This window comes from Centruroides sculpturatus, unplaced genomic scaffold (genome assembly GCF_000671375.1).
Source record: "Centruroides sculpturatus isolate CEXI.00-Female unplaced genomic scaffold, Cexi_2.0 scaffold1856, whole genome shotgun sequence".
NCBI lineage: Eukaryota > Metazoa > Arthropoda > Arachnida > Scorpiones > Buthidae > Centruroides > Centruroides sculpturatus.
Window position 1 is genome coordinate 53,392 of NW_019386011.1, and position 13,295 is coordinate 66,686.

Below are 13,295 nucleotides of genomic sequence, written 5' to 3' on the forward strand. Positions count from 1 at the left end.
TTATGAACTCCTTTGTTTTTATGAATGTATGTTTAAGCCTTAATGCTAATAAACTCAATTAGTTTCTCCATTAGATAATTTAATTCCATTATGTATTTTATGTTTGAACAAGGATAAAATCATATCTAAGGACAAAATTAAAGTTTATTTGGTGAAGTAAATGAAAGATCAGAATATCTATTATTATTTTGTCTCCTTACTTTAAATAAAAGCATATTTAACCAAATGTTTGATGTTGGCTCACAAAACTTACCTTTATCAGTCTTGGATGATAATACCATGGTTTTTTTGAGATAACTTTATCTTAATTTCTGAATTTCCCCAATTATTTACATCTTAGATTTCCAGAACATACGCATGTAGCTTTTAATGTCATTAATCAACATGATGCTTATACTATAGATTGTGCTTGAACTTGCACATTAATTTAGTTTATCTTTTATGTAGCAAGGTAATTAATAAATTTTAAATCTCTAATAAACCTGCAATTTTTAATTTTTACTTAGTTTTATTAATTTCTTATCATTATAATTATGTAATTTCATCTGAACAGTTATTTTCAACAGTTATGTTTTATTTTATCATTAAATATTTTTATTGCATTAAGTTTAACATCCTAATTTTACTATTTTGTACATTTTAAAAAATACATTCTAATCTTGTAAATATTCAGCTTTATTATTCAGCATTCAATTTACATGTATGCTGAGAATGATTCAAACTGGAGTTGAAAATATTCCATATTAAACAACTTTTTGTAAATTTAATCAATCATAGCACAGTATCACATTTTACATATTTTCACAATCTCATTAAGTGTTTATAAGTAAGGTAACTGGAGTTTGCAATGTTTAATATCATGGTAAAATCATGGTTGGATAGGTAAATGTAATTTTTCAGCATTTTTAATGGTATTTGGAGATAAAAAATGAAAAAAGCTAAATGATATCAGCTTTTTTTAAATAATTTTTTAGCTTTTTCTCATTCAAATTTAGTTTGTTCTCATTTCAATGAAATGAAAACAAGCTAAATTTTTCTCATATGAAGTAACAAGAAAAATTTCCTGATATTTGAGCCATTTTTAGGAATACATTAATACAAATATTGTAATATATCTATATATTATATATTTCCATAACTAGAAAATATAGATAAAAAATTCATTTTTTGAAATTCACTAAATTTTGACAACAACTACTTTTCAGTTCATCTGTAACAGTAAGATCTGAAGATTGTAAAGGTGTAACTCATCTTTCTCATTATTTTTATCATAACATTCTATACAGAAAAAATTACCATAATTTTCTGCAAACAACTCACAGATTATCTGTTTTAAATTGAAAAATCAGTTTCAAAGAGTATGCACAACTATATTTATCTCCATTGCAATTTTTCCAGAAACCACTAAGGGCAAATATACATATACATCAGTTTTATTTTTTTTCTGCTTTATGTCAATCCATATTTTAATTGATATCATTACTGTAAGGTTCTGGCCAGGGGTAGAGGGTCTTGAATATACTCTCTATTGCTTACTCAGCATCTAGTCGGTTGGACTAGCCCTCTCGTTGAAGGATGGATTTCCAAGCTTTAAATAAATAAATATATATATATCACGATTCGGAAAAATCGAGAATCGAGATCTTGTCAGGACTGACACCAGTTAATCTATTTATCACAGATTAACACACGTAAACTATTATAGATGATAAATGTGATGTACAATTGACGATGTCCGTAAAGTCAGAAGCAGTGGTGTAGCGTGGGTGTCAGCCGCCCGGGGCGGAGGAAAATTTCGCCCCCTTATTTAGGTATCTCAATTTAAAAGACTAAAATTCAGTTTCGTCACAGAATAAGTAATGAAAAATTCCTTGCTAATGTTGCCACTTTTTTAAAATTGCTAACCCGGACGGCAGGTGAGGTTTGTTCGAACAGAAGTTCCTGATGCATGCTTATGTCATTTTGCAACGCAAAGAATAATTTGCAGTGCATGCCGGTTCTAAATCAGTTACAGTTAGCGACTAGGGAGACTTGGATAGGAGTAACGCAAGTGACCTAGCTCTATTGGATATTGAAGGTGTATATATATACTAGAGAGACTTGGATAAGAGTAACGCAAGTGACCTAGCTCTATTGGATATTGAAGGTGTATATATATATATATACACACGAATAAATCGTACAAACAAAAAAAAAAAAATCGGCAGGTTGCGCACGACATCCCCGGACGGTGAGTCGATTCCGGACTGTCCGGATGGTAACACTATTCCGTGCTCATTTCAATCGGTCCGAATCGTAGGTGGCCGAAAATATTAAATAAAATGGTTCAAATTCTTACAAGATATTATTATTATTTATTGTGGAATTTTGCCGCAACCTAAAAAGTGCCGCCTAGGGCGGGCCGCCCCTGCTACCCCCACTACACTACGCTACTGCTTAGGAGGGTCTACTTCTCTATATGAATGGTGAAACTACAACATTCTGAGAGATCAATTATTAGGTTGTTCAAAAAGTAAGTTCGTTTTTTTTTACCACTAGATGGATTAATTGTATTTTTCCCGCCATTTTCATTCTAAACCATATTATCATTATATATTTTGACTGCTAGCATTTTATGGATTATTTGTAAAAAATTTTGTTTGATTTTGTGCAATTGTGTATTTTTTGTGTCCCATCAAACATGGAAGATCGAAAGCATCATTTTCGGCATATTTTGCTTTTTTATTACCAAAAAATCAAAATGCTGTTCAAGCAAGAAAAAAATTGGGGTACATGTATGAAGATGATGTGTTGGCAGAACGACAGTGCCAAAACTGATTTACAAAATTTTTTTCTGGCAATTTCAATATTGAAGATGCACCACGTTCTAAAGGGCCAGTTGAAGCCAATGAAAACAAAATAAAGGCACTGATTGAAGCAAACTGCCGAATAACAACACATGAAATCACTAAGAGATTAAATTTGTCAAACTGAACTGTTTATGATTACTTGAAACAAATTGGTTTTGTTTCAAAGCTCAATATATGGGTTCCACATGTTCTTAAAGAGAGACGCGTGGTGGAATTTTGAAGAAAATTTTTTTTGGAGCTTTTACCAGACAATTTAACAATTGATTCAAAAGTGTACTGCCATCAAGTAAACAAACTGAGTAATATCATCAAACAGAAAAGGCAGCCAGAATTGATCAACAAAACAGATCTAGTGTTTTACCACGATAATGTCAAATTTCACACAAGTTTGGTAACTCATCAGAAACTGTTATAACTTTGATTGGATGTGCTATCACACCAACCATATTTGCCAGATCGAGCACACTTGGATTATTACTTGTTCCGGTCTATACAAATTTTTTTTAACTGTAAGACATTTACTTGAAATGACAATGTCAAAAATCACTTGGATCAGGTTTTTGTAAGCAACGATCAAAACTTTTATGAATGTGAAATCATGCTACTACCAGAAACGATGACAACAGGTATTTGACCAAAATGGTTGATATATAATTCAATAAAATATTTATTTATTATAAAAATATTGGTTTTTTTTCCCATGGGAAAAAAACAAACTTACTTTCTGAACCACCCAAAATATGCTAATTTAATCTATGCACAAGAGAGAGAGTTTACATAAATCTATCATTTATACTGCCTCAATTCATGTAGTATTTGTAGTTGTAATCTTCTATTGAATAATGTGGATTGGAAAAATTAATCTTCTATGCATTTTGTATACATTATGCTCCAATGTCTTCTACATAATGTCTTCAATATTGTGGGGCCGAGGGAGGGGGGAAATTTAAAAAATCTCGATGAACGATAATAGGTGATATGTATCGTCATCGTCTCCCTTGCCGTTTGGATTGCCGAGCGGTAACAATCAACGACATGTGGAAGCAGTTGAGTCAGAGATAGATGCTTCGTTTACAAACAACACAACCGTTTATTAAACACGAAAGAAGCTTACAAGATTTCCCGCGATCTTGGAAGTTCTGCGGCGGTTGCGTCCTCTGGGTCTTCCTCTCCTTTCCAAGATAGTCCCATTTTGAAGGAGTGTTCTTTGTTTGCGAATGAACCATTCCATCACGTCTCGAGGACTCCGGGACGATGCGGTCAACTTCCGTTGATGGAAAGATGTCGATCCGAGGCCTGGAGATGGAGACGAAGATGGGTGCGAGACACACACACAACAACAGATCCGTCACTTGGAACTTTCGGGAGAAGAAGCCCTCGCGTCCTCGAATTTCCGGGGTTTTATCTGTTTTCTCTCAGATTCCCCTTTCCGATTGGTCTCCCGTCGTCACCTGATGACAATTCGAAACCTTTTGGGGGCGCGGGAGAGGTCAAAATCAAAGTTTAATTCGATCTGCAACCGGAAATGGTCGACGGACTTACATTCTTCTATTGTTTAAAAGTTAGCGTCGCGTTTTCATATCATAAAAATGTATTTCTAACTACTATATTATTTTCTCTAAAACAATTATTTTAACGTGAATTTTAGTGAGGGTTCGGACCTGTCCAGAGCCTCACAATATTATGGGAAGCAATCCTTAATTACATATGGCAAACTTTTTCAGAGATTGACACTTATGCAGCCAGTTTGGATGGCAAGTTCTGCTTTGGATTAACTGAGCCCAATTTCATATGGCAATCTTCCTTGGAAGAACTACCTGGATTGGCAAGAAAATTCCCCCTTTTATAGAGATGGCTCTGTCAGGCGGCTAGTAATGTGTGTAAAGCTGTATCTGATTCATCATGCAAGTTGGCCATCTAAAGGAAGTTCAACTTCCCTTCTCTCCGAGAATGACAAATGTTACATCTTTTTTGTTTAAAATGCTATTTCATTCTAAACTAAAACATTCTTTTGACAATAATTTCTTTAAAATAAATTAACCCCTAAATCTCAATTCTCACATTACTATTAATTAAACTTGCGTCTTGAAAAGTAATAAATTCACTTAATTTCCTCTTTTCTATGTAATGATTCTAAATCAACAATGATGTTGTAAAAAGGACAATTATTTTATTCACTGCTTTATTTACTCTACATCAGTTGTTCTTGTGAGAGTAGCCGGGGGTACTCTAATCCTCTAATGATTGTTCGTACCACTTAATCGGCACAGATTATCCAAAATCTGTCTCCAAAGTTTCGGATCAAGAGATCCGATCTTAAAAGTTCTCATAGGAGAGCGATAACCGCTAGTAGATCTGAACGGTGAAGTCCAGATGCTTGTCAGGGCTGACACCAGTTTGTCAATTTATCAATCCGTGGACAAACACGCATGTGACTACTTAATTAGAGTCTGAATCAGATCTATAAAGAGACATATCTTATACAAAACAAACAAGAGTAAGTTTAATGATTCTATATAAGTAAAACTATTACAAATATCAAAGAACGAGGGATATAAATACGACAATTAAGATACACGATATAGGCAAGGACTTATACTATACCCGCTTCGTGATCAAGAGAGAGAGCTCACAAAATCGTTAGAAACATACAACCTGTTTTAGTTGTCGTTCGTCTTCTTCTCTATGTAGGCAAGGGACACTTTGGAGAATAAAGTTCATTTACTTCTTTATCTAAAATCTTCTCACTTGAGTACTGGAAATATATAAATTAAAACTCCAAAACCTTTAAACGTCCAGTAGTAATCAATTTAATAATAAACAAACGTTTTCGACCATACTCTCGGTCTGGAGAGTACGGTCGAAAACGTTTGTTTATTATTAAATTGATTACTACTGGACGTTTAAAGGTTTTGGAGTTTTAATTCATTTACTTCTTTCCATGGGAGATCGATATGTGCACAAAATCAGAGTATCACTTCTAAGTGCAGGCTCTGGAATTATTCTATGTGACTCGTCTAAGGACGTTGGTCATCAGGAGGAAAATGTGTGGAGTTTGGACGCTTTCAGATCTGTCGCTGAACTCCCCGAATTCTGACAAATTTCCTCTATATGTCACGATCGGTGACCAATCATCATGCAAAGATTCCTCCGTGAGAACGGATGGAAAGGGGGATATGTGAGGGGTAAACATTTCCCACCAAAGCGAGAGTTTTCGCAGATAAGGGAAAAACAGAGGATGTACTAACTTCTGTGAAAGGAAGTAACATCTGTTATCTATTTTTCCCACTCTAAAACGTCATTTTTCTCACCCAAACGAAGTAATATTTGGGGACAACATTTTAACATTATTAATAAAAATTATTAAATTAGACCCAGGGGCCTTTCAAGTCTCACATTCTCAACCTTTCTGAGACCACAGAAAACCATTTATATACTTTTTATTACATGGAGCTTTAGCATCAATATATTCAAAAATTGATAAGCAATTCCATGTTTACTATTCTCAGAAAACAATGAAGCAATAAACTAATAAACTTTAATATATTGAATAAAATAAAAATATGGAATTATCTATGAATATAGCAATGGGAATAACCTTAAATAAACAGTTCTTTCGTTGAACACTCAAGGTTAGGTTTGCAGAACACTGGTTAAGAACCACTGCTCTACATAGATTTAAAATACAGGAATACCGATATTATAATTTTTTAAATTTACCTTATATCATTCAATTGAAAGATTTTATAAGAATAACTTTTTGATGAAAAAAAAAAAAATAATAATAATATTAAATATTCTGAAATATTTTATGTTAAAGAAATTATTACATTGTATAATTTATTACTTTATTTTAAGAAAAACATGCATTAATGAATATTAACATTAACGTTTTTTTCATATCAGATTAAAAAGACCACTGAAAGTGTTAAAATAAAACATCAAATTTTTACTAGTCATAAATTTATTTTTATAATAGTTTAATGAATATATTGATGATATATAGCTTAATTTTTTTGGCCAGACAGCAAACACAAAAGTTCTTGTGTCAGTTTCTGTAAAGCCACAACGTGTTCTGGTTTTTTGCTGTTCTGAGCATTTTTTATCTTTGAGCCTAGTATATATACACCACGTGTCTACTAAGTTTTAAGACTGATTTAATATAAAATACATATGTGAAGGAAATAAATTGTTTATTATTTATCCTTTAAGATGCTTCCCTCCTAAGTCTCTGCATTGCTTGGCATGGTCATACACTTTCTGTATTTCACTACAGAACTCGGCAACTAGAACAAACTTCAGTACTCTTGTTACATTTGCCTATATATCAGAACTTCAGTACTCTTGTTACATTTGCCTATATATAAGTCAAAATGATGCTCTTTTAGTTGGTACTTCACTTTAAAGAATAGAAAGTAATCAGCAGAGGCCAAATCTGGCAAATAAGGAGGGTGGTTAAGCATTGTAACTTGATTTTTGGAAAGAAACTGCTTGATAGATGTTGTAATGTGAGAAGGAGCATTGTTGTGCAACAGGAACCAGTCACCTGATTTAGCCAACTGTGGTCTATCTATAAGATGTCACATTCTTTGCAACACTGCTTTGTAGAATGTGGAGGTCGATGTTTGTCCAGCTGGTACAAATTCCTTGTGCACTACGTCCTGCCATTCAAATAAAACCATTATCATAATCTTCACATTAGACTTCTGCAATCAAACATTTCTTTGGCCATGGCAAATTTTTTCCAATCCATGCAGATGATTGACATTTATTGGCCAGCTCATAGGCAGTAGGCTGCAATCATCAATTCAACTGTTTGCAATGCAGTTTACCAGCTTTACCACAAAACTTTAATACCTGAAAGTTCCATGACATAAGTTCTCCACCCATCACATTCAACTATACATGGCCCCAAAATGACTTTACTGATCTTTGTGAAATGGCATATGTAACAAGTCAATACGTTCATGCAACAAAATTTGTTGGTCGCCAATAGATAGAGCAGCCACTCTATTCTCTTTAAAAAATCATTGCTAAACTTAGTAGACATACTGTGTATGTGTTATATACACCAAAGAAAGACAAAATATATCAACACTATAACTGGAACCTGTTACCAGTGTTCCTTGTGAAAAAACACAGTCTATCACAAATGTTTTTGAACTTTTGAATAGTTCTTCCTCGGGTGAAATCCAATGGAACGTTTCAAAATAGAACATAAATATTTGAAAATTAAATTGAATGTCTGTATGATTAAATCCATTGCACTGGGCATGCACATTCGTGTGTGGGTGGTGGTAATTAAAGTTCATCATATATGAAGGCCTGTCGGGCTACTGATAGATTAAGCTCCTCTTTCTGGTTGATACAGGCAGTCATGTGGCTAGTCATGTGTCGTAAATGGATATGGCTTCTAGCCATTTTAGATGCTCTAGGTGGGGTGTAATGATGATGACCTCGGTTTTGTCGAATTCTGCTTTGATGCCTGGACCAGATGCATAAGTGGCCGGGCAGTGGTGTGTCGCCCATGCTGGAGGTCTGCTTGGTACTCCCATATTCTGGTATTTAAGGAGTGCTTGGCGGAACCAATATATATTATGCCCTTGTCCCATCTGCTATCCTTAACGGGGATGGAATTGTTTATAAGCAAAAAAGAGGAGTCCCCATGGTAGCCTAGTGTCTGGGGACCCGTGCGAAATGGTCACTAGACAACTTGAGCATAAGATCCTTCCACCTTTTCTCCCAAACATCCTGCTCTATAAGATATATAAAGATGACATTTTCATCATGTGACAGCATCAGACATTTAAGTTTTTGTGCAAGCCATTAACCTGTCCTACGTTGTTCCCAAAAATATTCGTGTTGACCTCATTGACCTGCGTGGGTGATCCCAAATATTTTCATGTTTATATCGGAACGTTTTTGATACTAGATGTCACTGTGTTACAATTTTTTTATTAAAACAAACTTTTAAAATATACAGGTAGCCCTCGGTTTACACCGCAGTTCCGTTCCTACAAAAGCCAGTGCAAATTGAATCAGCGTAAAACGAACCCATATTTACGGTGAGGTATAGGGTTAGGTTCTACATAAGTGAAAAATAAGCAAATAATTTTGTTTATTAATACAATATAATACAAAATACATATAAATTTTTAATTTTTAAAATGTATTTTATCATAAAATAAAGTGAAATGTTTTTATTAAAAAATTTTAGTTTCGGATCTCTTACATTTTTCAGAAAAAGTATCCATCTTTAATTGTTTACATTTTTGTTTTCTTTCATTGAGAATTTCGGAATATGGTCGAATGGATGCGATGATGCTTCTTTTTACATTTGCACTTCGCTCCCAATCATTGTCTAACTCACAAAGTTCATCCGTCAAACTTTCCATAGTTGAAAGGATACGTTAACCCGACGTGGAGCTACAGACGAGCAGAGACATTGATTGGTTGACACCAGTCACCATAGCGCATGTATAAGGTCAGTTTGAGCAAGAAAATTGAAGGTGGCTAAGGAGAGATAGATATCGACTGGTTAATAAAAAGGTATCGTTTGGCCAACGAGAAGTAGATTTGTCTCACTAACGATAGTTTGTGATCGCTGAAAGTGCTACTGCGTCGTAAGGTGTTTTCCTAAACGAACTGATACGGGATACATTCATTGGCGCTATGGATTCGGACACCATTTATTGGACTATTAAGTTTGATAACTTGACTCGTGGGTACCTAAACATTTAGTGTTTTAATATTAATTTAATGCAAATGTATACATACCCAATAATATTAAACAGAAAAAATAAATATATTCAATAAAAATCTTTATTTTAAAGAATGTACAATGTCGTGGCTCGGTAAATATGTCAACACTGAAATAAAAATCAGTCTGGCATAGGGAAAATTGGGGAATTACACCGCAAAATGGCAAATTGCGTAGCGGCATTATTGTGAATCTGCGTAAATTGAGCCGGCATAAACCGAGGGCTACCTGTAATTTTTTTTTTGTTTTTATATTATTCAATATATTTATTTTGTTTGTGCAACATAAAAAAATAATTTTTAACGATACAGTAAACACAATTATTATTTAAAAAAAAAACATTTTTAGGCTTAACATCAACGAAAATTCAACATGGTGTCACAGGCAACAAATAAAAATTTCAACATCGAATAGGTTAATGACAACCCATATGGCTTAATAGTAAGAGTTAAGTAATCAGCAGCAATGAGGTCCACTTTCTGGACATAAACATTTGAGTGGAAGAATATTGTTGGTATACAGCAAACCATGTGCAGCCTCGACACACATACTGGTGGGTTCATGCGACCCATTCTCATACAAGGCTGCTGCATTTAATGCTCTAGTTAAGAGGGCATTTTTCCATTCATCCACCACACAAGCCCTAGCCACTGAGTTAGCTCACGTTAAAAAAATAGCAACCAGGCACGGATACCCTATTCTGATGCACCATTTGATTAATCGGCATTACTGCTCACAATGCACATGCAAGGACCAGCACCGACTCAGGTGATCAATCACATGTCTCAATGATGTTTAACCCATATATTAAAGCAGTGTACACCGAAATTGCCAAGAAACAACAAATGCAGATAGCATACAGAAGATGTCTGATGATCTTTGATATCCTCAGAAACGGTAAAGACTCTCTGGATCATAACAGGCTTCCTGGTGTTTACTGCATCCCATTCAAGGACAGCAGATGGGGCAAGGGCATTTATATATTTGTTCCACCAAGAACTCCTTAAATACCAGAATATGGGAGTACCAAGCAGACCTCCAGCATGGGCGACACACCACTGCCCGGCCACTTATGCATCTGGTCCAGGCATCAAAGCAGAATTCGACAAAACCGAGGTCATCATCATTACACCCCACCTAGAGCATCTAAAATGGCTAGAAGCCATATCCATTTACGACACATGACTAGCCACATGACTGCCTGTATCAACCAGAAAGAGGAGCTTAATCTATCAGTAGCCCGACAGGCCTTCATATATGATGAACTTTAATTACCACCACCCACACACGAATGTGCATGCCCAGTGCAATGGATTTAATCATACAGACATTCAATTTAATTTTCAAATATTTATGTTCTATTTTGAAACGTTCCATTGGATTTCACCCGAGGAAGAACTATTCAAAAGTTCAAAAACATTTGTGATAGACTGTGTTTTTTCACAAGGAACACTGGTAACAGGTTCCAGTTATAGTGTTGATTCCCCCCCCCCGGTGTTAAGATGATGTTGAAATTCTTATTTGACAAAACATATGTAATGAAAATGTTTTGTCTTTCTTCAGTGAATGAATATGTAATGAAAATGCATAAGTAAGAATTGTAGGGTAACAGAATTCCTCTAGATTCCAAGATGACCATGTTTTGTTAGATTTAACAGAAACTGATTTTTTTCATATATAGTATAAATAATTTTTTAATTCACATTTAAATTATTAAAGATAACTGAAGTTTGAAAATTGCATTGGATCTTTCTTACAATTCAACAATTTCAGACATTATATAACATTCACCAAATAAACCATCACCAGTTCACAACCAAACAGAAAAATTCTTTCTACGAACGTTTTCATCTATATGTAATAGACATCCTCAGGTATTGACGATATCGAACTAACGGCTAGTAGAATAGAATGTTTTTGAAAGTTCCGTTTAACTACGTAATTTGAATATGTTGCGTTAAAATTGAAAATATGTAAAATATTTAAAACATATCCGAATAAATAATTGATTTCACGTAGATCATGATGTAAATATCCTCCGTAATTTAAAATATCTTTGATGCACATTTCAATCATTGGGATCTAATTCAAATATGGCGCGCCATGCTGCAGAAAGTGTATCGGTTTCTTTGAAATTAATACCGACCCCTTTTTTAATTGCCTTATATATCTCCAGCGATTCGAGGTACTTGGTTGTGCCTTATCCGATACTTTGTGTAGCAATTTAGCATTCTGTAGATCAATATGAACGTCCTTATTATTTGCATATGTTACTAGTGCTGTCATGGTCAGCTTTTTTCTTATCAAGTATTCATGTTCTTTCATCCTCATGGCGAGACCTCTTGCGGTTGCTCCAATGTATGTTAAAGCATGGTTAACCCGGGGATCTTGAAGATGACGTTCATATGCGAATAATGAGGACGTTCATGTTGATCTACAAAATGCTAAATTGCTACACAAAGTATAGGATAAGGCACAACTCAAGTACCTCGAATCGCTGGAGATATATAAGGCAATTAAAAAAGGGGTCGGTATTAATTTCAAAGAAACCGATACACTTTACGCAGCATGGCGCACCATATTTGAATTAGATCCCAATGATTGAAATGTGCATCAAAGATATTTTAAATTACGGAGGATATTTACATCATGATCTACGTGAAATCAATTATTTATTCGGATATGTTTTAAATATTTTACATATTTTCAATTTTAACGCAACATATTCAAATTACGTAGTTAAACGGAACTTTCAAAAACATTCTATTCTACTAGCCGTTAGTTCGATATCGTCAATACCTGAGGATGTCTATTACATATAGATGAAAATGTTTGTAGAAAGAATTTTTCTGTTTGGTTATGAACTGGTGATGGTTTATTTGGTGAATGTTATATAATTAAGTACCCAGTTTTTTGAAATACATTATATTTCAGACATTGCTAAAACCATTCTTTAACATCAGTAACTATTAAAACATTGATCAATATTTGAAAATAAAATGAGTTTACGTTAATCAATATAACAAACTTAAAATATCTCACCTTTACTAGACATATTCCACTTCCTTGGTATTTCCAATACAATTAGGCCAAACAATCAATACTTTTCTCTTCCATAGATTTCACTATCAAAAAAATATAATTAAATTAAAAAGTGCTGCATTTATTATAAATTACAAAAATTATTGTTAATTGCATTATTCTAGGAAATTAAATAATTAGAACATTGCATTTTAAAACAAAACATTCATTTTTTTATAATGTATTTTCACATTATCAATTCACTATAATAGTATTCTATATTACTTAACACTTTTGTTACTGCCATTGATAAAAAAAGAAATGTTGCAATGATTATTATTCAATGATTAATTCATTCTCTTGGGCCCTTAACCACCATGACAATCACCTTCCATTTTCCTGTCTTGTGCCACATCCACTCTACAGATTCCTCTACAGTCCATCTTTCCATTACAATAGAAGATATCCAACAGGTCATTTACTGTACATACAGCCAGCACTCTATGTATGTACAGTACATGTCAATTCATGTCAGTGTGGGCTACATGTCTTGCCTATCTGTGTGTCCCTTGGCTATGGTTATATGATGTCATACTTGTCAACTTTGTGATGTACTTCCTCATTGTGCACCTTTCTCCATGTACCAATTTTGCTATCCTGCATGG

General features: G+C 34.0%; 1 protein-coding gene across 2 annotated transcripts in view; it reads right to left on the reverse strand.

The window, feature by feature from the left end:
• LOC111613107 (polycomb protein SCMH1-like) overlaps positions 1-12,754 on the reverse strand; it is a 59,102-nt gene extending 46,348 nt beyond the window's left edge. For both annotated transcript variants that reach the window (XM_023354428.1, XM_023354427.1), the window contains exon 1: positions 12,652-12,754. In XM_023354428.1, coding sequence (XP_023210196.1) covers positions 12,652-12,664 — 13 coding nt within the window. In that variant the 5' untranslated portion in view covers positions 12,665-12,754. The remainder of the gene's footprint in view (positions 1-12,651) is intronic.
• Between the last annotated feature and the right edge of the window lie 541 nt (positions 12,755-13,295).